At 54.6% G+C, this 25,443-nt stretch overlaps 7 protein-coding genes across 7 annotated transcripts; 3 read left to right on the top strand and 4 right to left on the bottom strand.

The window, feature by feature from the left end:
* Positions 1-99: 99 nt before the first annotated feature.
* Positions 100-1,985, bottom strand: E0L32_005119 (uncharacterized protein; the record flags this gene model as incomplete). Its single annotated transcript, XM_031139606.1, has 5 exons — positions 100-132; positions 191-536; positions 665-1,084; positions 1,516-1,698; positions 1,759-1,985. 5 exons carry the CDS (start codon positions 1,983-1,985, stop codon positions 100-102), a joined length of 1,209 nt encoding a protein of 402 aa, XP_030996435.1.
* Positions 1,986-4,949: 2,964 nt separating this feature from the next.
* On the bottom strand, positions 4,950-8,643 carry E0L32_005118 (uncharacterized protein; the record flags this gene model as incomplete). Its single annotated transcript, XM_031139605.1, has 11 exons — positions 4,950-5,376; positions 5,483-5,530; positions 5,586-5,686; positions 5,754-5,885; positions 5,943-6,437; positions 6,502-6,789; positions 6,931-7,500; positions 7,570-7,613; positions 7,730-7,853; positions 7,915-7,923; positions 7,990-8,643. The coding sequence occupies 11 exons, from the start codon at positions 8,641-8,643 to the stop codon at positions 4,950-4,952; spliced, it is 2,892 nt and encodes a 963-aa protein (XP_030996434.1).
* Positions 8,644-9,972: 1,329 nt separating this feature from the next.
* On the top strand, positions 9,973-12,176 carry E0L32_005117 (uncharacterized protein; the record flags this gene model as incomplete). The annotated part of the gene is made up of 2 exons (XM_031139604.1): positions 9,973-12,019; positions 12,082-12,176. 2 exons carry the CDS (start codon positions 9,973-9,975, stop codon positions 12,174-12,176), a joined length of 2,142 nt encoding a protein of 713 aa, XP_030996433.1.
* A 536-nt stretch (positions 12,177-12,712) lies between these two features.
* E0L32_005116 (uncharacterized protein) lies at positions 12,713-14,894 on the top strand (the record flags this gene model as incomplete). Its single annotated transcript, XM_031139602.1, has 5 exons — positions 12,713-12,875; positions 12,947-13,288; positions 13,354-13,583; positions 13,810-13,981; positions 14,134-14,894. The coding sequence occupies 5 exons, from the start codon at positions 12,713-12,715 to the stop codon at positions 14,892-14,894; spliced, it is 1,668 nt and encodes a 555-aa protein (XP_030996432.1).
* A 12-nt stretch (positions 14,895-14,906) lies between these two features.
* Positions 14,907-15,813, bottom strand: E0L32_005115 (uncharacterized protein; the record flags this gene model as incomplete). The annotated part of the gene is made up of 4 exons (XM_031139601.1): positions 14,907-15,287; positions 15,383-15,453; positions 15,527-15,587; positions 15,634-15,813. 4 exons carry the CDS (start codon positions 15,811-15,813, stop codon positions 14,907-14,909), a joined length of 693 nt encoding a protein of 230 aa, XP_030996431.1.
* Positions 15,814-19,269: 3,456 nt separating this feature from the next.
* On the bottom strand, positions 19,270-21,181 carry E0L32_005114 (uncharacterized protein; the record flags this gene model as incomplete). The annotated part of the gene is made up of 3 exons (XM_031139600.1): positions 19,270-20,521; positions 20,581-20,868; positions 20,925-21,181. The coding sequence occupies 3 exons, from the start codon at positions 21,179-21,181 to the stop codon at positions 19,270-19,272; spliced, it is 1,797 nt and encodes a 598-aa protein (XP_030996430.1).
* A 2,092-nt stretch (positions 21,182-23,273) lies between these two features.
* Positions 23,274-24,012, top strand: E0L32_005113 (uncharacterized protein; the record flags this gene model as incomplete). The annotated part of the gene is made up of 2 exons (XM_031139599.1): positions 23,274-23,508; positions 23,609-24,012. 2 exons carry the CDS (start codon positions 23,274-23,276, stop codon positions 24,010-24,012), a joined length of 639 nt encoding a protein of 212 aa, XP_030996429.1.
* Between the last annotated feature and the right edge of the window lie 1,431 nt (positions 24,013-25,443).

Genomic DNA, 25,443 nt, shown 5'->3' with positions numbered 1-25,443 from the left:
AAAGCTTTTGAAGGAGAACGCGCGAATCAGGCGTAATTATTCACAGGGACGAAACAGAACCTAGCGAGACTCGCAACCGTTCCTTGGAAGGACAGACTACTACAACTCGACTCCGTTGGTGGCACCAAAAGCCTGAGGACCAGTCAGCCGTCATTCACGGTAACACGCATCTCGACGAAAAGTCACATACCCTCTTGATATCGCCGTAGATGGCGAACTGGACGGCAGTCATCCCGCCGACCATGACCAGACGGGCCCGGATGCCGGTGTAGCTGCCGCGGATGCCCAGGTCCCGCGCGATCCGCACCAGGCGGCCCATGGTGCCCTCGCCGGGCTTGGCCTTGTCCTTGTTGATCTTGCTGAGGATGGTGTCGGCGGGCTGCGAGACGAAGGCGGCGGCGAGGCCGGCGACCAGGCCGGACGTCGTGTTGATGCCGGTCTGCGCCAGCGAGGAGATGGAGGACTTGTCAAAGATGCCGTAGGCGACGGATATCGCCTTCTCGTAGACCACAAACGTCGCCATGGTGTACGGGACCCTGGAATTTCGGGCCCGTGGTCAGACGAACGTTTTTTTGCAACCCCCATGCGCTGCACACACACATCACATCTGTGCGAAGGGGGTGGAGGCCGCTGGGGACGGGGGAGGGAGATGCGCCACACTCACTGCTTCAGAAGGATAGGGCTCAGCCCGGAATACAGCCCGCTCACGCCCTCCTGCCGCGCCATCTTGACCATGCCGTCGGCCAGCCCGCTGGCGTAGGCCGGCTGCGAGACGAGCCGGATGCGCACGGCCTCAAAGGGGCACAGCGCCAGGTCGCCGAGGAACTCGGCCGCGGCCGACGAGGCGAGGTAGACGGCGTTGCGGTTGTCCGAGGCCGTCTCGCGGCCCAGCCTCTCGATGGCGAGCTTCTTGAAGAACTCGTAGCCGCCGAACTTGAAGGCGCCCTGCAGCGCGTAGCCGGCGCACGTGGGGCCGAGGCCCGTGAGCAGGGCGCCGGCACCCTCGGAAGAGGCGATCAGGCGGGCGCTGGAGCTGATGTTCTTGCTGTACCGCGCCGGGTCTAGCTGGATCCTCGTCTTGACCCTATACGAACAGAGGCATGCATAGTTAGCGCACCTGGGCGTGATCAAAAATTGGGGCCAAAGAGTCAGGAAGTTTTGGGGAGAAGGGGGAGGGAGAGAGGGAGGGGGCCACGCGCCACGGAGGAAAGGCAAAAGTTTTAACGTGACTGGCACTTCGCAACCGAGGCAAAACCCCCCCGGTTTACGAACGCCGCACGAATGGCAAAAGACAGCCACGAGAGGAGAGAGAGACGTAGAGACAGAATGAACAGTCGTTTTTCGGGCGGTTGTTTTCTGTGGGTGCGTCCTCCCTCGGGTCGGGTTGGTACTTCTAATGCGTGTCGTGATCATAATACTGGCGTGGCTGGCTGTGGCGTGGCGTGGGTGGCGTAGAGTTTGTTTCGACAAAATACTGCGCTTGACAGAGAGTTCCAAAAAGGCAAGTTGGCTTACACATCGACGGGCGTCAGGACGGCATGCGTAAAGGAGCAAACAAAAGCACCTGCGAGAGCGTATCTAGCATAGAGGGTAACGCCTTGTACTGGTTTCGCCGCGTGTACCGAGGCCTCCGCTCCCGTTACGGGCGAGGTCGCGGCCGACGCCGACGATGATGATGATGATGTATGTGACATGAAGCTGTTCCACAATTGTGAGCCTAGGAGACACTTTCCGATGGGCTTTTATAGTCCAAACCACCTCGACTTCTTGTGTCCCAGCTCCTCTATCCTGTCCTTCAGCCCCTGCTGCTCCTCGGAGGCCATCTTGCCGCGCACCGCCTCGAGCACCTTGAGGTGCTCCTTCTTCAGTGCCTCAAAGTTGTTGTCCAGCTCGACATGCCAGGGGTAGAGGACCATGGTCTGGAAGGCGAGCGCCGAGCTGGCGACGACGAAGTTGGTGATGGAGATGGCGCGCGTCCAAATCATGGTGGCGGTCGAGATGAGGGTTCTACGTGGGGAGGGAGAATGGGGTGCCTCGAGAAAGGTCTTGAAGTGGAGGGAACTCGTTCTTCTCGCGTTCTATAGAGATCTATAACCGGAGCAGAGAGCGTGTTCGATCACAGCGTGGGTGATCAGGCGCAATGATGGTGTGTCGCGTGTGCGTGCGTGCGCCGCGATGGAGGGGTATCTTAACGAGAGAGAGAAATGTTAGAATGGAGGAAAAGGATGCAGTGACTGAGCAGATCACCAAAGAATAGACGTGAAGAGGGCAGACTGGCTGCTATTAAGTGCTCACCTAGTGCGCGAACTGAAGGGTAATGAAATGAATGACTCGCCTCGGGGCGAATGGCCTGCTTCTTATATGGGAAAGTTTCTGTGTATTGATTGACTCGCGTGGGTCCTGGTGATATCCACAGAACAAGAACGAAACTCTTTTTCTTTCAGTCTAGATTTATCCTTGATAAGAGAGAAGAACAAGAAAAGAAAACTCCTTCCGGCGCAATACAAAACAAGACGTCAGCTGGGGGGTGGGTGAAGGGTTCCGGCAGGACGGGGGCCAGCAACTTATATGATCGGGTTTTCGATAGGAAGGCCGCCGAGGTGGATGAATGACAGCGCCACCAAGAACACGGTTCCACTGTGGGGGGGCTAGCCCTGCCATTCTGTCATTCTGAGCTGTTTTGGAAGGCGACTGGATGGGCCTGCGGGCGCCGTAGGAAGCATGTGAAACGGGGACCCCTTCGGACTGATGGCCGGGAATGTCCGATTAGGAATGGTCTTGGGAAGCCCAACGCCTCCCAGGGTGAGCCTGCCCACCGGTAGTCGGAGGCTAAGGCTTGACGGCGGCATGAGTGTTGCTCGTTGCCCTCTGTGGTCGATCACCATGCATTGTGAATGCAGTTGCAGCTTATCTTGCAGGGAGCGTGCAGGTGCATGCTGCGAGGTGGCAGTTGAGGACGACGAGAGAAGTAGCGGTAGAGCCGGAAACTTCAGGGAGGCGTGGAAGGGGTCCTACGACGTTGGCCAACCGCTGAGTTATCCCACGACGGCGACGAGAGTGGTGTTTGTTGTCCCACTGCTGTCTGTCTGTCTTCAGTCTCGATGGCTCTGGCAGCCGGGCAGGCAAACAATACCCTCGCAGACTTACAAGTACTACCAGCCTGGTCGTCGTGTTGCGCGCAATTTCAGAATTTTCCCTCGCTATCTGCCATTCCCGTTTCTTTTTCTTGAATCTATAGCACCGCGGCGGTATTTCAACAGCAACCCCCTGGTCGCCGGGTAAAGAAAAGCAGCGTGTAAGTCAGGGTCATTTCCGACACGCGAGCGTTGCATGCCCCGGCGATCTGGGTGCGGGCCGAGCAGGCCGACGAAACGATCCGGGCTGTAAGAGGTGCAACGTCATTGAAGAAATCTAAGGTAAAATCTTGTGAGTTGTTTTCTTATTTTCCAATCTGCGCAAGCGAATGGCCGAGTCGCGACGATGAAGTGTCATCGGCGATGGAGAGAGCAAGAGGGCCATCATGGCTGTTCCTTGCAGCGCCGACAATCCCCTGCATCCGCGTTGGCTCCTCTTGCTCCCGCTACTCAATCAAGTAACTGCTGCTGCTGCTGCTGCTGCTTTTGGCAAACTCCAGGGGTCAGATCGCAGCTGAAGGAAGAAGCCGGAAGAGCACGGACGGAGCCAATCACTGCATCACGAAAGGATCAACGAGTTGGCCGTGTGTGTGCAGTCTGCCCCTCCGATACAGCGCCGGGAGCAGGAGGAGTTCAAACCCATGGTTCCCACTTGGGCCGCCATCAATAATTGGGAGGACTCCAGAAAAACGATCATTTTGCGGAGGGCCCGCAGGATCCGTCGCGACGCATTCCACGCCCAGAGGGACGGCTCCAGAGGCGCACTAATGTGCCGCTCGATTCGAGAATCGCAAGCTAGGTACGGAGTAGCCTGGGCCTGTTCTGGCACAGCTGCGACTTGCTGTCGACGTGTGCTGTAGTGCGTGTGTCAGGTCGCGATGGAGGGGGCTGCCTCCCTGGGACCTTCACCCAAAAGTGGCGTGATTCTTGCTCTCGGTTCCCACATATTACGGGGTAAGCAATTTTCTCGGGCAACCCTTTCTCAGCAACGCGGCGACAGGACGAACACGGTGAGCGTTTCTTTTCTGGACAACGCACTGCCAGGGGGGGGGGGAGAGCAAAGCACAGCACTCCCCTCGCGACGCTCTGCTTGCCAACTCGCAGCCTCTCTTTTTCCTCGCCGACCACGGTGAGTTCATGCGCTGTCGTCCAGAGTGGATCGCGACAGAGCGCATCCGCAGGCATCTCCAGCGCGTGGGAATCCACCCAGCCACCGTAGCGCCAGCCCACAGGCTGCCCGGATTCGAGTCCACAGGCTGCCCGGATTCGAGTCCACAGGCTGCCCGGATTCGAGTCCACACTGCCCGGATTCTGCCAGTGGGGCCACCTGAAGCCTGTCTAGACCGTTCCATTTACACTGCGCCGGAGTCCCCACCGATCATGTTCATCGGCATTCAGAACAAGTCGCGAACGGGCTGTGTTTGTCTTGCGAGGATACATTGATCCCTCATGCGCCGGAGAAAGCACGTTATCCCCTTGATCGCTGCCCAAACTGACTAGAGTAAAATGACACAAAATCAATAAATCCCAGTGGCGCCGACAGGTCCCAGAACCAGCGAGAAGTATCCCCTACTAACGTACACACACAGGCAGACCGCCACCACTCTGACTCTTCTGCTTGGCGGACAGGCTCGGCACACCGCCGTTGCTCGGCTGTCGCTTGTCGGTCTCCTTGGCCCCAGTCTGCCGGCCGGTACCCACCCGGAGCTCGGTCATGGGACCGAGCACCCAGTCCCGCCCTTGACAGACCGCAGCCCCTAACTGCTGCTTACAGAACCATGGATGGCCAGACTCGAATCGAGGCAGGTTGCACCTTCAGATAGCCCTTGTTCCAGTTGTTCCGTTCATTCTGCGCGGTCCGTCCATATCACTCCGTGTCGGCACCTGACCCATCTCAATTGCGCGCCCCTCTTCGTCTTGGACACCTCGGTGACCACGGTTTCCCCTTATTAGCCCGGGGAGGGAAGCCAGGGAGGATACCCGTAACTTCCACGCGGAGATCCGATGCCGCAAGGTGCTTTCCGTTCCGTTCTGATCCGTCGACGTGCTTTGTTCACCATTTACCTGCTCTTGAGTCGGCGCCAGTTCCGGAGACTGCTCTAATTGCTTCTTAGCCAACTCTTCTTCTCCTTTCTTCTTACCCTCCTCCAGTTTCTTGGCCTTTTTCTTCTCATGCAGTGCATCCTGGACCGGTTTCTTAAATTTCGACGCCCTCTTGATCGCCAAGCTGTCAATATCCGCACTGGATTTTCCGTGCTGAATCCAGTGTCCATACAAGCCGGTTTTGGTAAGACACAATGTCATGCCAACATGGTACATGTACCACAATCCAGACCGGATCCACCTACTGAATGCAAGATTCAGGGTGAGGAAGATTATCGAAATGGATATCGGGACTAGAATGGCTGGTGTAAGTCAGTGGTTCAGGGCCGACGTGTCCGAGTCTTGTACTTGCACATGAATTTCAACTCGTCCCTCAGAGCCAGACTACCAGCGGAGCCAAACTCGACAGCATTCATTCCAAAGATGCTAGCCATGAACGACAGTGGCAACTTTCGGGTCCATCAGTTCCTGTGATGAAATTTGTGATCAAATCGACGCCAGACTGGGGAAGCTTACGAAGATAATGGTCACCAGAGTGAACATGAGAATCGATTTGCCCTGAATGACTGTTTGCTCCGCCTGCTGGATAGACTGGTAAGCTTGCAAGACGCTTGCTTGCTGCTGCTTCAGAGCGAGGAGATCCTTCAACTACAAATCCGTGGAATTAGTGCCGGTCCCATTAGCGACTTGAAGAAATGGACTTACACTATTCGATGTGCTTTCAGCACTCTGGCGAAGGTCCTCCAACTCTTCGATTCGCCGGCTGACTCTGTTCCACAGTTCATCTGCGTTGAGTCTGAACCAGTTGAACTTTTCTTTGTCATTGATATTCCAATCATCGGACTGCGCCTTGCGGGGATTGATCCCTGTCAAGTCTTGAGGTCCCGGTGGGGGCGATGAGGATAGATCCTTGTGAAGCCGTTTTCGCACCCCGCCGAAGACGCCGTCTGGGTCGAGGATGTGCTCCACATTGGTGATGAAGTCTCTCAGCACAATCTTGTGAGACTTTGTTATTTGAAGCATGATGTCCAGCTCTTCAATGATGTCCTTGATCTCCCGCTGAAGCATGCCCTCTGGGTTGATGTTGAGAAGCGGAATGTAGATATCGTTGACATCAATCTCTGTCTTGCCGCGATACGCCATGTTCGCTTTTTCAGTCCAGTGCCAAAGCTTTTCGAAAGCAACGGTCTGCTTGGTGGTCTATGAGTTATAGGTTAATAGTCTGCTTTGACGACTGAAACACGAATAGTGACTCCATACGCACCACGATACCGATTGCATCTGAAAAGGTGTCCAGAACTTGAGGGCGGCGGTCAGCAGTCTTGCTCTTATCAAACAGGGTCTGCATGGATTCCTCAAGAATGATGAGAGCCAGGTCATATATGGACCGAATCTGATTTGGCCTTGCATTGTCCAAGCGGACACGTATAGCTTTGTGAACGCCGGATTCATCGTGTCGGTTAGTTCCATACCGCTTAGGAAAACAGGTGAGGATAGTTTGGCCCTCGAGAATCCACATCCACAACTGATCGACCATCAGAACCCTCGAGACCTGTCGAATGTTGGTCTTGCAATTATCGCATCCCTCCTCTCCTCTGATCCCATATTGGACGTGATCCTCCTAGATCCTTTTCTCGGGACTTGGACTAAAGTAATGGTTGAACTCCTTTTTCGCCGTGGTGCTTCGGTACACCACTTGGTCTCTGTCCCTGGACTTTGTTGTGTTCAGACTCCAGTAGTAGGCTTGGTCCAACGTTCGACGGGGATGCATGGGCGGGTTGTGGTGGAGATATCTCGCGAGTAGGCGCTTATCACGGTAGTTTGCCATAGCCTCGTACAAGGCGGCGGCACTCTTCAAATATGCTCCCAGAGGCCTTTTCTCAGCAGGGGTTTCTTCTCTGTCTTCCGCTCTCCGGTGCTGGTCGGGCCACACTCTATCCACTGCCGCAGGAATGTCATCGATGGGTGACAGTCCCGCCGTCACTTCCTCACCATTCGTGATAGCGGGATTTCCGCTTGGCTCAGACTCCTCCCCATTATTCGTGCGAGTCGGATATCCCCTTGACTTCAACTCCTCCTCTTCCATCTCCAGATCTTTGATGATCCACCCCGGTCGTTCGAGTCCTCTTCTGTCCCTTCTTCTGCGTGTCTTCTGCTCCTTCTCCCAAGCCTTCAGCCTATTCCGGTGGTTCGCTGTAAGGTCCTCGATGTGATGCGCAAAGCGATGTCGCTGCTGATCTGTTTCCCAATGCAGATATGGCATCTTTAATACATGTCAGTCAAATATCCAGAACAATACTAGACTCTATCAAGGTCCTTTCATAGCACTTACGAAGAGAACCATATTCTTGGGGTTACGCTCAATAGTAGATATACCTGTATTGATATTCATCAGCGGTTGAATCTTGTCTTGTGCTAGCCATATTACGGACTTGCAGACACGGTTTCGCAAAAGGGTCGCATGTGTCGAGCATGTGGTGCCGCATTCTCACCATGCTGTTGATCAAGCCAGAAGTGGGGTCGAAGCATCATGTCAGTGCGTGTTTGTTGTCGGATGCGATGTCTCGCGGCAGTTGGAACTGGATCCTTGTCACCGAAGAACCGCGCAATTGCCTTCTAATATAGCATAAGTGGACAATGCTAAAATTGGAATAGTCAATTACGACAGCTGACTTACTTGAGCCCACTACACGATATATCAAGAAGTTGATCAGTTGAGCCCTGAAACCCATTCCTCAGGGAAGATACTCACCTCCATATTATTGGCTGGTAGGTGCACATATTTAATCGTATCCTTCTCAGGTGTACCTTCCTGATAGCGCAGGGGGTTCGAGTCTTCCATTTCTAATACCTTCTTCACCTTCATCTTCTCGTGGGGGAGCATGCTCAGGTTCTTTGAGGAGTCTCGTTTATACTTGAGGATATGCACGTTTATATCCAGCTCAGGGTCGTATTTCTTTAGAGGCTGGCCATCACTGTCGTCACTGTCGTCCTCATGAGCCCTGTTGCGGTTTGGCTTCCAGGTACGGATTGCTTTCATGCCAGATTTGTATTGCTCGGAGGCTACCCATTTCGCGCGAGTTTTCATGATCTTGTCGACGAGTTTCGTTTCGCTCGGGTCGTTGGCAAGAACCTTGCGCAGGTACCTGGCTCGCCGAATCTCCAAGCGGCATGCCGCCTGTGCCTGATCTGGAGTTATTTGCTTCGACTTCATCTGTGCAGTGATATTATCTCCGTTATTCGCAGAGTGCTCAGACTTTTTCCATAACGGCTTGTTCGGGTCGAAGAATCCACGGCGCTCAGATATCTCAATGCATCCCATATAATGCTGAACGTAGTCTCGAATGTCATCGTCATGAGGCTCCGAGCTAACACAGGTCACAGGTGGAGACCCTTGAGACGCCATTGCGGGCGGAGGAAGAAAATTTGTGTCTAACAATAGGGCACAGCGCGCTTATCAGGCTGCCTTTTGGGATGAAAGGAGACACCAATTGGTATATGTGTGGAACATCCGACTGAAGAACCCTGACAGTGATCCAGGAGAGTGCTTATTTATACCCAATTGAGAACTGCAAGGAGCACCTGGGATCACAGCAGAGACGAGGGCAGACGAGGGCAGATGAGGGCAGACGAGGCTCTGCTCTTTGTGAGGGTGTGACATCCTGCCATTGAACTCATAAAGCATTGTAAGCAAGTGCATTGTTCGGATGCGCCAGGCCAATCAACGATCCTCAGCATATGCAAGCCAATGTAACATACAGCACTCGGCTGCAAATATGGATCTCGATCATTGGCACAGCTTGAGCATGGTTGGGTGGCAGGTCGAGTACGACCAGAACCCGATACCGAATTTAGATGAGCTGAGGGAGACAAGTTTGGGGGCGCTCCCGATCCAATAGCAGGCTGTGCACCCATGCGCCCGATGAACTCCTGGAGGTGGGAACTTTGGAGATTAATGAAAAAAATACCTCAAGAAGTCGATGTTCAGCTTTTCACAGCGGAGCGAGCAATGACTGTTGCTCAAGTATTGTACCTAGGTTCTCCCACACCCCATTGGCCAAGTCCCCAACTCTCAAGGCTGTCACCACTCAGGGCTGGCTGGTTCCAGCCATTCCAATTACTCACTTGTGGGCAGCACTCCTGTGGATTCGAATCCAAGCTCAATTTTTCTGTGCTTTTTGCCCCTTTCAATAATAGTGAATTTCTTTCCCTTCTACTTCTGCTGTCTCTGCTCGTTGAGTATGAAAAGAGCCGAGAATTGTCACATCAGTAGAAACCCTAACCCTAGAGTCTGTCCTGCCCCGCGTGAATTTTACGGTGCTAAATCAAGCCTAAGGATTGCATCATTGCATTAACTTCTCGTGCGCACGCGCGTTGGTCCCGCCATTCACCTCCGCTTATCGGCTTCGGTGCTTGAATTTCCTCTAGCCAACGGGTATTGCTTTTGGAGCATTGTGAAGCTCGAACGGGCACACGAGGAAGACAGCGCAGCTTCTTGAAACCCCACCCTTCCCAGTGATCCTTCAATTGGGGCTTAACGACGCATGAAAGGCAGCGGGCGCGGTGCTTGACAAACTCGCGCGCGCGACAACACCCGGTTGGCCGGCAACGTCACGGTCAGGACGAGCCCTGCGGTCGCACGCCTACACCTCTCCCCGTTTCCATTCTTGGCTTCCCTTCTGTGCATCATTCCCTTCGAAAAGACGATGCTGGTGCGCGGCTACAAAGCGTTACCATGATGTTTCGAATCCTCCCGCGAGCGCCTCAGCTCTGCCACCGAGGCTATCTGCCGAGAGGCCAGAGGCAGCAGCAATGGCAATCCCGAAATACCCTCAAGTCTTTACGAACCTTCACCTCCTCATCCAGTCTACGCGACCAGCCTACCCAAAATCCGAAGCCTGCTGCGAGCGGACCAACGACGCCAATAACTGCCAAAGATGCAGCTGCCGCCATCTCTAAATCTACGCCGAAAGCCTCGAAGGACCCTCTTGCAGCCATCGACAAGTCAACGCAAGAGCAGCGAAAGGCTGATTGGGCAATAATGAAGGAGATGTCGCGCTACCTTTGGCCGAAGAATGATATAAGCACGAAGATGCGCGTGGGTTTGGCGTTGTCATTGCTGGTCGGCGGCAAGATCATGAACGTCCAGGTGCCCTTCTACTTCAAGAGCATCGTGGACGCGATGAACATCGATATCGGGGCTACGGGTGGCACGGCGGCGACCATTGCTGGGACCATGATCTTTGCCTACGGTGCAACTCGGGTAGGTGCCACAGTCTTCCAGGAGCTGCGCAATGCCGTTTTCGCTTCGGTCGCGCAGAAGGCCATCCGCAGTGTTGCGCGAAACGTGTTTGACCACCTCTTGCGATTGGACCTGGCTTTCCACCTCTCCAAGCAGACTGGCGGTCTGACCAGGGCACTGGACCGCGGTACCAAGGGCATCAGCTTCTTGCTGACCAGCATGGTCTTCCACATCCTGCCTACAGCACTGGAGATCACCATGGTCTGCGGTATCCTTACGTACCAGTATGGCGGCCAATTTGCAGCGATAACGGCGCTGACCATGTCAACATACGCCGCCTTTACCATTTGGACGACGGCATGGAGGACAAAGTTCAGGCGGCAGGCCAATGCGGCCGACAACAAAGCTTCTACAGTCGCGGTCGACTCCTTGATCAATTACGAGGCTGTCAAGTACTTCAACAACGAAAAGTTCGAGATTGCTCGGTACGACTCTGCGCTCAAGCAGTACGAGAAGAGCTCCATCAAGATTGCCACCTCTCTGGCATTCCTCAACAGCGGTCAGAACATCATCTTCTCCTCGGCACTGACCGCGATGATGTATCTCGGCTCCAAGGGCATTGCTGCTGGTGAGTTGACTGTTGGAGACCTGGTCATGATCAACCAGCTGGTCTTCCAACTGTCAGTCCCTCTGAACTTCTTGGGCTCTGTCTATCGCGAGCTGAGGCAGTCCCTCCTCGACATGGAGACGCTTTTCAACCTCCAGAAGGTCAATGTCTCCATCAAGGAGGCGCCCAATGCCAAGCCTCTCGCCTTGACCAAGGGCGGTGAGATCAAATTCGAGAATGTCACCTTCGGTTACACCGCAGACCGTCCCATCCTCCGTAATTTGACCGTGACCATCCCTGCGGGGAAGAAGGTCGCTATCGTCGGCCCCAGTGGCTGTGGAAAGTCGACTTTGCTACGCCTCCTGTTCAGGTATTACGACGTCGCCTCCGGTCGCATCTTGATTGACGACCAGGACGTGCGCCAGGTGCAGATCGAGTCGCTGCGCAAGAGCATTGGCGTCGTGCCCCAGGACACGCCCCTCTTCAACGACACGGTGGAGCACAACATCCGCTACGGCGACATGTCGGCGCCGCACGAGCGCGTGATCGCCGCCGCCCGGCGCGCGCGGATCCACGACATCATCTCCTCGTGGAAGGAGGGCTACCAGACCAAGGTCGGCGAGCGGGGCCTGATGATCTCGGGCGGCGAGAAGCAGCGCCTGGCTGTCTCGCGCCTGCTGGTCAAGGACCCGCCCTTGCTCTTCTTCGACGAGGCCACGAGCGCGCTCGACACGCACACCGAGCAGGCGCTCATGCAGAACATCAACTCCATCCTGCGGGAGAAGGCCCGGACGAGCGTGTTCGTGGCGCACAGGCTCAGGACCATCTACGACGCAGACCTGATCATTGTGCTCAAGGAGGGCCGTGTGGCGGAGCAGGGCACGCACCAGGAGCTGATTGACCATGGAGGGCTGTACTCTGAGCTTTGGAGCGGTAAGTTTCATGACTCTTATCATCATTATCGAGAGCATCGCAAGCTGACCCTAGTAATTTAGCCCAGGAGACGTTGTTCCACAACGGTGTATCCGAGAGGGAGGTGCTTGTGGACGATGCAGATGATGGCCATGTTGAGCAAAAGCATCACAAATAGTCAAGTATGTAGACGAGACACCATTGATGTCGAGAAGGAGGCAACCACACGCAATTCGTCGGCGACGAGGATCATCCGGTAGTGCTAGGTTAGCAAGAAATGCAAACCCCGACTGTAGATGAGCGAATCCTCGATGTCTATCAGGCACTTCGTTTCGAATGAACTATTGAAGCCTCCGGGTGTGGATCAAGTTGCTGACTATTGCACCATGTTTGCCAGCCGTTCGCCACCATAGCTTATATCCTCATGTTTCACTACTGTTAACACGATCCGCCAGGACCCGGATGGTGCAGATAAGAATTGGAGCAACTTATGCCTTCTCGTCAGAGAGTACAATCAGGACTGACAGCTTCATTCGTCCAGGCCTGAGAAATCAACCCCTTCTGGATAATGGTCTGGTATAATACAGATCATCCATGACAATACCCGAAAGGTATGATATATAACCCGGAAACGTCTCTCCTTTGGAAATATGAAGCCACTTCTGCTTGTATCTAGAGGCATCTCTTCCCTAGAATTTGAAGCATACGAGTGCAATGGGTGTTGCTCCATCCGTACCAAGGGACCCAACCCGCAAGGTCGAGGTCATCGGCGCGGGCCTCTCTCGGACCGGCACTTCCACTTTCGCTATAGTAATGGAAAGACTATTGAATGGCCCAGTACATCATGGGGGATCACAGTTGATAGGCAGGGAAGATGGTATGAACCAAGTCCCAGTCCACATCCTACAGTCCACACCCAGTACTAAACCTCGGGTCTGCCTTTTCCAGCATATCTTCGCAAGTGTCACGATCTCTTTGTCCACAAGCATGATCGGCAGCGCACGCTCAAGAACCTTCGCGACCTCACTGCCGGCTTCGTGGCCGTCTGCGATGCGCCCTTGAACGGCTTCATACCGGAGCTCTGCGAGCTGTATCCCGACGCCAAGGTCATCTGCGTTGAACGCGACAAGGAGAAATGGTGGAACAGCATGAAGCCCGTTGTGGACACTGGAACGGCTCGCTGGTTGTTTGTCCTGCTATGGCCGGTTCCCGGCTGGCGGTGGATTCCCTACGTTGGACGCGACATAATATCGCGGTTCAAGGACGTGTACGGGTTTGACTTGAGTCCGGGTAAGCCATCGACTGTTGCACGCTGATGGGAGATCAGCAGAAAACTTGCTAAACAGAGACGACAGATGCATATGACGCAAACACTGAGTATCTCAAGGCCGTTGTCCCAAAGGGCAGGCTTCATTTTGTGTCGTTGAAAGGTGATTGGAAGCCATTCTGCAAGATCCTCGACAGACCTGTTCCAGACGAGCCGCTTCCTCATGTAAATGATGCCAGCAGCACAGATAAGCTTGCCATGGGGATGATCCTTCGCGCTGGAACCCTTTGGCTGATGATCCTAGCGGTATTCGGATTGGTCGGCTACGGAAGCTGGACTCACTATCACGGATAGCAGACTGAGGTTTGAACCTGTCTGATTTGCAGTCGAGAAGAGTTTCCATATCCTTACAATCACCACATCGCCTTGCCAACACCAGTCGGCAGAACCAAGGCTTGATCATTTGCTGACGTGCTCTCTTTAAATATGTGATGACCAAGCCGAGCATCAACTATGGCGATATGTCTATAATTTAAATACATAGGTTGACTATTTTCGGAACCAACAAGTCTCACGCACTTGGACGAGTGAAATCTGGGAGCCTATGAGCGCTACCAAGGAGCTGAGGTCACAGACGGCCGCTGAGGCCTCCCCCTCTGCTGCCATTGGTGCAGTCCTGCAGGCTGCACCTGCCAGGCACCGTCAAGCCCGGCCAGGTAACGGCGTCCCGCCGTGGACGCGACCGGGCCATCATGCCACACGGGCCGCATATCCTTCCGCTCATGACAGAGTCGGGACCCCACTGCTTGGCCTGAGTCGGGGGCGGCGGAGGACATGCCTTTATTGTCGACGATGCTTCCGCGGCTAGGGGAGTCGTTCCCTCCACCAGAACCAACAGACTCGATGGCCACGCAGGACGCAGCGCAGAATAGTTCGATGCTGCGAGTGGATGGATGTATTATATGCCCTGCAGGAGCGGAGAAGATGAAAGCCTTCATCGACTCCGAAGATGGGGTTGCTGATGTGAAGGGGCGCACTGCGGTAGCAGGCAGTCTGAATCCTGCGAACGATGATATCCGGTCTCTTTCCACTCAGGTCGATGTCTCATGGCGGCCACTCCCTAGGCGGCTGGATTGCCGCTCCCTCGCTGGTATCTCTCGTCATCGTCGACTCGCCGATGCTCGCAGCAGCCAGGCTCGTAGACGAAGTCGCAACCTTGGATACGTCGAGCGGGTGGCCGCCGTCGGCCGTCAGTGTCGTCGAGGCCGTCGAGTCGAGCGCCTCGTCGAGCGCGTCGCGCGGTTTCCGCCGGATGCGCCGCGAGCCGACCGTCAGGGGGATATTCTCTCGCAGACGGTCCCCGCGCGCCTCGTCGTCGTTGTACCGCCGGTACCCGGACCGGACCAGCCGCGGGGCGATGCGCGACGCCAGGGGCCGCAGGGTCATGAGGCAGGCGCAGACGATGGCCGTGTTGATCTCGATGCACGACCAGATGCCGAGCGCGACGGCGTTGTAGCTCCGGTCGACCGTGGATCTCGGGTTGACGGCTTGCTCGAGGGCCGGGATGCGCCCGACGGTGACGCCGCAGACGCTACAGACTTTCAGCCAATTTCCCATGAGATCAGCTAGGTACACGAGGACTTACAAGATCCCCAGTGCGAAAAGACACCCGACGCCGATCTTCTGCCGGAGCGGCATGCTGAGCAAGGAGACATAGGGCAGCGGTAAGGCCAGGGCGATAAGCTCGGTCAGGACGTGGATGCCGACGTCACTCCAGGCCTTGGAGAGGGGCCAGCACCAGGCGTTGGGGTGCGACTCCCTGTCCCACCACGCCGCAGGGGGCACGCAGACGGCAACGTTGGACGCGAAGCTCCATGCTCCGAGAAGGCCGGTGACGCCGATGGCGATGTAACACGTCCGGTGGAGGTAGGCCGAGCTCAGGATGCGGAGGTAGAGTAGCAGTACGGAAAGCTTCGTCGCGAGCAAGCTGGCGATGTAGGCAAGGGTGGTGTAGTACCCGGCCTGTCCAGGTTGCAGTGGTTCCCCCGGTCAGTGGATGCGATCGTTGCGTTGTTGCATCCAGCGCGGCGCTGGATGGGCTTGGCCAGGGGACTCACCTCAAGCCACCTCTTGATGTCGTCGCCGTCTAGGCTGGCCGCTGGCCGGCCTACGCCGCCTAGTGTCACCTCTGGAAGGAAGGGAGAGCCGGTCAATGGATGGCTCTTGGAGCGCAGTGTTGCCATGTCAAGGCCCAAACTTACGTTCAATTTGACCCACTGTATGGCCAATTGCGAATAACTTGGATCGATCAGTCATTGAACTCTGCAAGAATCGCAGGTCGTGTGTAGTTGTCGTGTTCGCAGCTTACCAATGAGATCAGAATGACCCAGTCGGGCCAGCCGAGCGTCTTGATGAGAACGCCGCGCGTGTAGAATCGTAGACCGACGAAGGTGGCCGAGATGGCCACGGTTGCAACCGCAGCGCCAATGAGGGATCCGCCCCGATTGTCGCCAGTCCCTGCAGTCTGAGCTGGGTCAGAGCTATTCATGATACTCTGCCGAATGCTGTCATGGCAACTGGCCAACAGTCTGTCTGGTTGAAAAGCGAGAAAGCAGAACAAGAAGGGCAGTTGTTCTGACAGCAGGAGACGCCAGCGTCTTGAGGTTATCCGCGCCTTGGCGTCGTAGAAAGCCAGTTGTCTGAGCTGGCTGGACAGGGGACGGCCCGGGGGCCTGCTTTCTCTCGAGCCCTTCCCCGGGAGCAGGGTTCGTGAGGGTTTTCCAGGTCCAGGTTCTAGCCCCGATCCAATCGTAGAGAGAAGATGACGCCCGTCCTGACCGGTGAGCAAGAGACGCGGGCTCGCGAACTTAAGAGGGTGGCATTGCACCGTCCGAGCACTCGCTCCCATGGCGGAACGGATCCATCAGAGGCGGACTCGAGCCCTATGGCGATCGCTAGGGTGTCAAATTGAGCAGGGTGCTCAGACAGTTTCGCGGCTCAGTCAACAGCCAAACATCCAATTCCGTCAAAGTATTGGATCAAAAGGGAGCGCAGGTCAGCAAGCGGGAGCAGGGGTTGGACACGACTGTGGAGATCCAAGGATCTCCCGCCCGCCTTCTCGCTGGGAGTCTGCATACGGAATCGGAAAGTGATGTATTTTTCTTTCCGTTGGCAACTGCTTCATTGCCATGAGTCGGGCCACACACAGCATGGCCCTGTTGGTGGAATCCAGAGGAAGCCATTGCCACGAAATGACGCACCGTGATGCTCGACAATCACACCTCGTACAAGAGAGACATGATGAGCACGGTCGACACGACGCCACCAGAGCGCAGGAGGCCTAATTTAGGAGCGCGGATGCGCCCTGTGAGCCATTCAGAAGCCAAGCCTGGAGCCGTTAATTTCTCAGCCGTTTCCCGCTACCACTCGATCCTAGCAGCAGCAATCTCGGTGTATTTTCTTTTTCGCGGCCTTGTCCTCGAACACAGCATCCTGCAGCACATGCGAACTTGGCTCACTCAAGCCACTGCCTCCAAGGTGCTTCGGGCCCAGGGGTTCAGGGGCGCTTGGAGGCGCGTTTTGAAACAAAGCCAAACCGATGCTGTCGACGCTGGGAGAGGGAACCATGCCGATCGGATCGCAAATCACCTCGATTGGTGCCAAGCTGTCCACACCCTACACCCGCATGAACTGTCTTCTTGATTGTTTCGAAGCTCAGGGAACTGCAGTCTCTGCCTTGAGGTCAAAGAATACATGGTGGTTCTTGACTCTCGCGAGCCAGCCATCAGTGGATCTGTGCTGTTGATGGTGTCCAGTCTCGGCAAACAGGGCCTGTCAGAAGGGACGTGGCGCTGAGGGATGCAGGCCGGCTAGTCCCCCGCGGACACTAACGAAAGCTGCCTATGCTTGGCACTAATAGTTCAAGGGGCGTGCATCCGTTGCCCACCTGGGCACGATGGTCAACAGGGTTTCGCCCTCCATTTCAGCAGCGATGAACAGTAATCGCCGCCGTCAGCTGCCTCAGATCGAGAGAAGTGAGGCAATTGTGGCTGCTCGGTTCAAAACTCGGGGCTCCCTCGTGTCTCGTGTGAAGTGGTCTAACAGCGCTCGAACAGGTCTTGTGGGCACTGCCTCAAAAGCCACTCCAGCTTCGACCCCTGCCACGGTGCCGTCTGCAAATTGTGGTGCCGTCCGTGCCCACGGACATGACTGTTCTAGGGGCGGGCCGTCCTGCCAACCAACTGCATATTTGTGAATGTTATGTAACGTCTGTGTGTCGTTGGCGTAGGCTTGTCGTAGGGTCCAGCAGTTCTGCCTATCATTATTGAAGGGAACATGAAGCAGTGTGACTCTCTTGTTGGCAGTGGGGACTTGTCCCAATCCACGCTTGACAAGCTGATCATCTAGTCATTCATGAAAAAGAACTTCTTATCATGACTTGATGAGCATCTTAAAGAGAACCGCATGATCGCCAGAGCTGGCGTAAATATGTTGCAGTAGCGAAAGTGGAAAAGACATCAAAAGTATAGTTTCTTTAATACCTTCTCCATTTCATACAGCCTGGCTCAGACTAGAGCCTTTGCCAATGTCACATAGATAACCTTTGACAAGGGTTCGCACCCGAGCAGCAGTTTCTCTTCTTGTTGACGGCCCCGAAACTAGCTCGAGCAACGCCAGGGTGCTAACCATATCAACTCAAGGCTTCCTTCACTTCACTAGAAATAACTTCACAAGTCTCCTCCTCACAGGCATTATAGAACCGCCGCCTTTCGTTACGCATATAACGCACTGATGCCAGACCAGTCGTCTTATGAAGGCGACCTTTGGTTCCAAGGGAGACTGTCTCTGCAAAATGCTTCATAGTTTGCATATTGTGCCCGGGCTCAGGAACTCCTCGAACGTTTGATCTCGATAATGGCTGTCAGAACAACCCGCACAGGATAGGGGGTTTCCAAGCACTTAGAGAGTTGTATTGAAATAGGGAGAGGGGAGGGAGTTCTTGCAGGAGTAGAGGGAGATTCAATCAAGCTTCTTTTGATCAAAATGAGACAGAGTTGTTCAAGTGATTGAGTGCTCGATCAAGGTCTTAGATTGATCAAGCAGTCGAACCTGTTGTTCGACCAAGTAGGCTGATGATAGCTGATGAGGTTTAGGGTTTGTTGTTAGGTGCTTTTCCTCCTCGTTCTCAATATCTTTCAGGTTTAAGTCTAGACTTTCTTTAAGATAGCTTGGTAGGTCAGCAGCAGACTTTGCTTTCATCTCTCCAAGTCTAAACTTACGCAGTCCATAAGCACAAATCTCTAGCCTATGACAATTATAGTTCTTGGCTTCAGCTGCCTACAGATAGGCAGACAGCCCATTTCTCAAGGCTGCTTTAATCATCAGTTTTGATGCATTTCATTTCACAGGCTCCCGTATTAGCAATCATAGCATTCAAATAAAAGGAGTACTTAATACCAGTAAAGAAAGAGACAACAAGGTTTGTTCAAGAGAATCAGGGAATTAAATTTGTTAAAAGGGGGGACAGCGTATTAATAGAATTTCACGGCTGTACCGCCAATTAATTTAGACGGGCATTGCAAGGACATGGGCTGTGTTGCAAGTCATAAAATGCGCCTCCTGGAGGTGGCTCGAAATGGCCACACTTGACGTTATTCACAGTGGTGCCACGAACGGTATCTGCACTGGTTTGAAGGGTGCTTAGCGCCCAAGCCAGGGTGTGTAACCAGCGGCCAGTGATAGGGATTCACTGACTGGATTCGTGTTGTATAACACTCTTGAAATCTATGCATAGCATTACAAAGCACCGTTCCCAAGTAAATACACATAGTGATGCCAAACTTTAGACATTAGACTTTTTCAGATTCCTTCTGGTAACCCAACAGAGACGCACTTGTATCAATAAGCTGAACGTTTCTAAATCCTCACAGGTGAAGATCTCCCATTTGTCAAGACGCTCATACCCAGCGACGTTGCAACGCAGCTCTTGCGGGAGATCTGGAGCTTAGACCACGAGACCTCTGTTCTGCTTGAGGTTCTTGAGCTTGATGTCGCGCCAGATGAAGGTGCACGCCCAGCCGGCGACCAGAGCACACACACTGGTGATGAGCATGTACCGCTGCGAGTCGGAGTAGGCCTTGGCGATGCCGATACGATTGGGGCTGCCCGCCGGGTACGCGAGCTGGATGTAGAGGCTCTTGAAGATCTGGTCGATCGGAGCCGTGGCGGGCAGGTACTTGCGCAGGGCGTCCTTGAAGGTGCCCGTCCAGATGGCGGCGGCCACGGTCGAGCCGACGGCGGTGCCGACGCTGCCAAAGAGGTCGAGGATGGCGAGGATGACGGCGATGTGCTGGTGGCTCGAGGGCGACATCATGGACATCTCGGCGGCGATGACGAGCGGGCCGCCGGCGAAGGCGACGAAGATCTGGGTCATGATGACGTAGCCGACGTTGTCATCGGCGTGGATGAACTTGAGCAGGAGGCCGACGCCGAGGATCATGAGCGGCATGCCGTAGAAGCAGGCGACCCACTTGAAGCGGCCGGTCAGGCGGATGAAGTAGCCGATGAGGAGCGCGGCGAAGCAGGAGCCGACGCGGTAGATGTTGGAGATGTACGTGGTCGTGGTGACGCTCTGGTTCCAGACGACCATCAACATGGAGGTGAAGTAGCTGCCCCAGACCATCGAGTTGAAGAATAGGAAGAAGAGCATGATGCCGGCGAAGAAGACGCTGCGGTCGGCAAGCAGGCTGACAGGGATGAAGTTGACCGGCGCGAAGTACTTCTCGTAGAGGACGAAGGCGACCAGCAGGAAGAAGCCGACGATGATGAAGGCGATGATGATGGGCGCCCTCCACTGCTGGGCCTGGAACGACCAGATGTTGAATGGCAGCAGGAACAGAGCCATACCTCCAGCCAGCAGGATTATTCCGAAGAGGTCGATCTCGATGCAGTACTTCTTGACCTTCTCCAGGGTGATCTCACGCTGGTGCTCTTTGACGATACCCCGCTTGACGGCCTTGTACTGGTTGTACCAGAGCACGGCCACCAGGGGAGCCACAACTACGGGAATGATGATGGCGAAGATTCCGAAGCCCCAGCGCCAGCCAGGACCAGCCAAGATGGCGTCAGCCATCGGCCCACCGATCCAAGTGGTGACGATGTAGGGAGATGTTGCAAAGGAAAGCATCAGACCTCGGTTGCGCAGGGAAGAAGTGTCGGCAATGAAGACGGTCATGCACCAACTGACAGCTTGGGCACTGTTGTCACGTCGAATTAACAAGACAATCCGATCCATCCGGGCCGAACCAAAACTTACCCAACTGTGGAGAAGACCTGGGCAGCGGCGTAAGTCTCGACGTTCTTGCAAGCAGCCATCATGATGAAGCCAATGGTCCAGATGAAGCAGGATAGTGCCAGGCCCTGAGGACGACCCCACGTATCGAGGATCTTGGCGAGCGGAAGCTTGGAGAGACCGCCAAAGATGCTGGCCATGACACCGACGGTGGGAGTCAGGGAGTGGAACTGGAAAGCGCTGGTGACGAAGGGCGTAAGGGTGCGGACGACGACCTCCTCGGTCGAGGTGATGAAGTAGATCAGCCAGATGCTGTTTCCATTAGCATTCTTCATCTGTTATCGTCGAACAACATACAGCCTCCTTACCAGGCATAGGCGGCAACCATCTCCTTCTTGCTCCAGACACTGGCGGCGGCCTCGATACGCTGGACACCGGCCTGGAAGTTTTGAGGGATCTTTGCGGCATCTTCGGCGGCGCCGCTGCTCTGCTGTTGGGCCTGAATACTGTCATTCGCGTTGGTGCCCTTCTCGGTGATCTCTGGGCTCCGGATAGCAATCTCGTGGGTGGGATAGATGACTCCCTCGGGCTCGGAGTCCGAATCCTTCCTCTTGAAGAAGACCATGGTCGCTGGTCTGAGAAGAATGGCGAGATCGCCACTTAGAGAGTGATCGTAAGTAGGATTTGATGCGGCGCAGTCTTCTTTCCGGGTGCGCGGGGCGCTCAAGTGCCGTAGATTTACCCTGCAAGAACCGGGAAAAGGCGATAAGTGTATGGATCGAGGCCGGTGCAAGCCTCTTTACTTATGCAGAACGGCCCGCGGTAGTCTGTGGTGCCAAACCGGGTCTTGAACTGTCCGCGTACGGAGCTATGGGTAGAACAATGTACTTGTGTACACGTAATGTTGAAGGGCAGGCGTTGAAGATTTGCCTCATGGACAGCTGGACCCTCTCTTTCAACTATCAAGCCTGGATTCCCTTCTAGGAGAGCAAAAAGATCCCTCCTGCGCACTGGTACCCACCCGCCCAGGTGCGGCCTTTTGCAAGCCCTTGCAACCAACAGCAAAGCCAAAGCTCAAGATCCGGTCCTCCAGCCGAAGGTGGACATTGATCGAACGTCAACTTCGTAGGCTAACCCTGATGAGGAGCTAGCCTCGCTGGACCATCCCTAGATCATCGAGAATGGCTTGGCCGGCATCCATTCGACAGAAGAGCCCGGATGGTACTGGTACAGTACTCAGTAAGGTGCTGAGCGTTTTCACCCGGCCCGCCCAGAAGCCGTCGTCCTCGCCGAGCGGTCCCAACAGCATGCTAAGCTCGAGCTAGACAGGGATTTCGGGGGATGTTGCCATCTTGAGATGGCCCCAATGGCACGCCAGCTGCCTCCGGGACGGGGCTCGGTTCGCCGCCACGATGCTTTGATTGGTGGCGGTGGAGATGAGCGGCCCCTCAAGAGAGTCAGGCGTCAGCTAATAGTTTGATCTTATCAGATGGAAATTTTGCCGGATTATCTGATAATCTGATAAAATTTGATCTCTCGGCCCCTCATCCACCCCCAATTTAAAAAACAGATCCCACCACCACCCACTTAACTACCTGCTGTGATCTTTGAATGTCCTTTATTCCGCGCGAGCCGTACCAGACCGAGCCAGCTTCGAGTGGTCTGTTCTCTTTCCAAGGTCCCATCTGTCACCCACACCTTTGTGTTCCTTCTGTCTCTTGCCCTCTTGTTCTGAGTACTGGGAGTAGTTACCTCGTGTCATCGGTGAACGATCAACCAACTGCTGTCCCCCACCCCACTCGACGGGACTCTACGGGACCATTAGCGTGCATGCCCATGCTCCTCTAGCTTGTGTAAATTGCCTCGGTTTTGTGGATGTGGCGGCCTGCTCGTGAGATCTTCTGAGGAAGACCGTTCACAAGAAGAAGCTTCCCCCCGTGAGCTGAACACGACCGCCTCTTGGCAATAGAGTCACTGGCTGGGCATGCACCACGAGCCAATGCCCTATGTTTAATGATGTATGCAATGAAACAATCCTGGTTCCTGGATGGTGTTCGTGTTCTCGTGTGCTAGCCCTTGGCTGCGAAATCGGCCTTGATCAGAGTTGGAGATGGCGGACCAGCCCCCTCTCCCCCCTTTACTTGTACTTGTACTTGTACTCACTCGTGTGGGGGCTTGTTCCCTGTTCGTCCTTGCCCACGCTCCCGCTTGGCTGCTTGCAGTCAAGCCCATGCATGGAGTTACATCTCCCATCTGATAAGTATTGCATACAGCTAGAAGCTGCCGCGTCATGACGAGCAGAACAACCGGCCGAGCTAGGATAAACATGCCAATCCAAGACCCGCCCGCCACGGCCACGCTCGAGCCGATCAGTCGCTCCCGGCTCGCCAACCGAGAGCTCAGCTCCTGCTTCCGAGGCTTGGGTCCATAAAGTCCCATGTAGGGTCACTAAGGCAAGGTCAAAGCTGCTGCTCTGCGCTCCCAAGTTCATTGGACGAGAAATATAAACCCACCGGAGATCCTGCCCCAGCTACTGGCGTGCTTTTCACTGCTGTGCCCTTCGTATCATTCTCCAGATCGTCTGCTGAAAAGCTCTGTAAGTACGATGCCTCTAAGACCTCAATTCCCGTCGCCTATTCCTGAACTTGACCCAGCGTACTTGAGCTGACCAGACCTGAGCCGCAACAGGCAATTTGAGAAGCCTTTGATCATCCGCCATGAAGTTCCTCAACGCCCTCGTGCTTTCCGCGGCCAGTCTTGTCGCTGGTCAAGTTCTCCTCAAGGACTACTTCCCTCAGTGCTCGATCACCTGCTTGGAAAATGGTGCCCGTTCTTCGACCACGTGTGATCCCTCCGACGGCGTTTGCGTCTGTGTCTTCGACAACTACGTGAAGATCGTCGACGCCGCCACCGCTTGCGTTATGCAGGCCTGCGGATCTGATGTCGCCGTCAGTAAGTACCGACCTTACCTCTCCTCCCCCTCCACAGTGCCAATAGTCCCGCATCTTCCGGCCTTGATCGGTCTCTCCGTCTGGGCCTCCACCCCCAACAGCGCAGATCTTCTCCGAACACGAGGCACAAAAGAATCTTGATTCCTATCTCCCGGATCGCCAGAACACCATACTGACTACCCTTCTCTCCACTGTAGACAAGGTCCTTCCCGCCGCCGACACCTTCTGCAAGGCCGTCACCAAGAGCGCCCAGGAGGGCGGTGCCTCCGCGACTTCCGCCCCGAGTGCTGCCAATGGCTCGAGCGGCGCTTCCGCCAGCGCCACGCCGACCGGCACCGCCCAGTCCTCCAGCAAGCCTGTCTCCAGCAGCCAGGCCGCTACCGGCGCCGGCGGCTCCGGCTCCCAGACTTCCTCCAGCACCGCCCCGCAGAAGACCAACGGCGCGGCCAAGGGCTCGGCCGGCTATGTTGCCATGCTCGGCCTTGGCGCTCTCGCTGTCCTATAGATTAGAACGGTGACTTGAGGCTTCCTCTTTTGTATATCTCAAAAGAGAAAAATGGGAAAAACAGATAGCATAGAACGAATCATTGCTGTGAAGGTTTTGGCCTGGACGGGCGGTTCGATGACTGATGTGTACTTATAGAGAAGGGTAGTTGTGCCTGATACCCTGATATGTCCGTAGCGTTGCTGGACAGTGAATAATTTCTATTGACAGGCTGTAGATACATGCCTGTTCTCAAGGACTGGTCGTTACTGTCTTGTCCGCAAGGCCCAGATGTGCGTGATGTGACCATTACAAGACATCTGACGACGTTTTTAAATCATTATGCTTTATTCGGACGATAGATCTAGGGACTAATAAGAACACTTCGCACTTCTAGTCTAATACTTTGAATTGTGATCTCGAATTTGTGAAGAGGCTCTCAACCTCTCCGAAATATCTTCCCTTGTCAGAGTAGGATTCACCCAGTCGTAGTACCTTCCAGAGAGCCCTCTATTTACAACCATCATCGTCAATATGAAGCTGCCTCGGGTCCAGGTACTCTATGCATCGAGTCCTAACCATCTACATATTCGATCCTCAATACTATTCATCCGTCTGTGCCCTACCTTGACCAGTTCAAAGCTGCTAATTTCAGTAACTGACACTCTTTTCGTAAAAGGGAAATAATGCTGAATGGCTACCAATGTAGACTGAAGAGGTAGGGCTGCACAAGGTGTTCCTGAACGCGTACATGGCTAACTGATTCCTCTTGCCTATCGTGAGGCTTGAGTAGGATTAGCCACGACCTTCTAATTAGCTATAAGGCCGCTAAGATTTTCAGCATTCCTCCTAGTATACTCTTTCACAACGATGCTGTTTCGATTCACCTCGGCCATCATTGCTAATATCTCGTATCGCTCTGATGTTGAAGCATCACTAAGCATAGTGGCTGCATTATTCTTCCCGTAATCAAGTCAAACTTGTCGTGCATCTCCCTAAGAATGAGTGAGAGCTCCTGTAAGGTCGACAAGGCTGAACAGGATGGATAGAATAGCCACAGATTCGTTCGCGAAGGAACAGAACCAGATGGTAGCATAAAACCAAAAGATCCAGATGGTGTTGTCAAGCTAGGCATAATGAAATCCCTAGTCCGAATGATGCCAAGTGTGGTTGATCTCGAGTCCTCCAAGAATCATGATCATCATGGCCACAATTATTAGCTTGACATGGTTAAGGCTGCCAACAACGGGGTTTATACTTATTGCCGCAGCCAAGTGATCGGCATACACACAAGGCGGGCGGTGTGTTTGAAATCTCCATCCTCATCCCTGCCGGCATCTGTTGTTGGCTGCATCGACATGGATTCATACTTCCAAAAACGCCGCCAACATGCATGAAGCTGCCACGATGTCACTCTGCTGATTCAATCCTGTCAGAATCGCGCGTCTTGCC

This window comes from Thyridium curvatum (genome assembly GCF_004353045.1).
Source record: "Thyridium curvatum strain D216 chromosome Unknown NODE_26_length_443329_cov_82.569921, whole genome shotgun sequence".
NCBI lineage: Eukaryota > Fungi > Ascomycota > Sordariomycetes > Thyridiales > Thyridiaceae > Thyridium > Thyridium curvatum.
The sequence above is the reverse complement of the archived record's forward strand: the minus strand, read 5'-3'. Positions and strand labels throughout refer to the sequence as shown.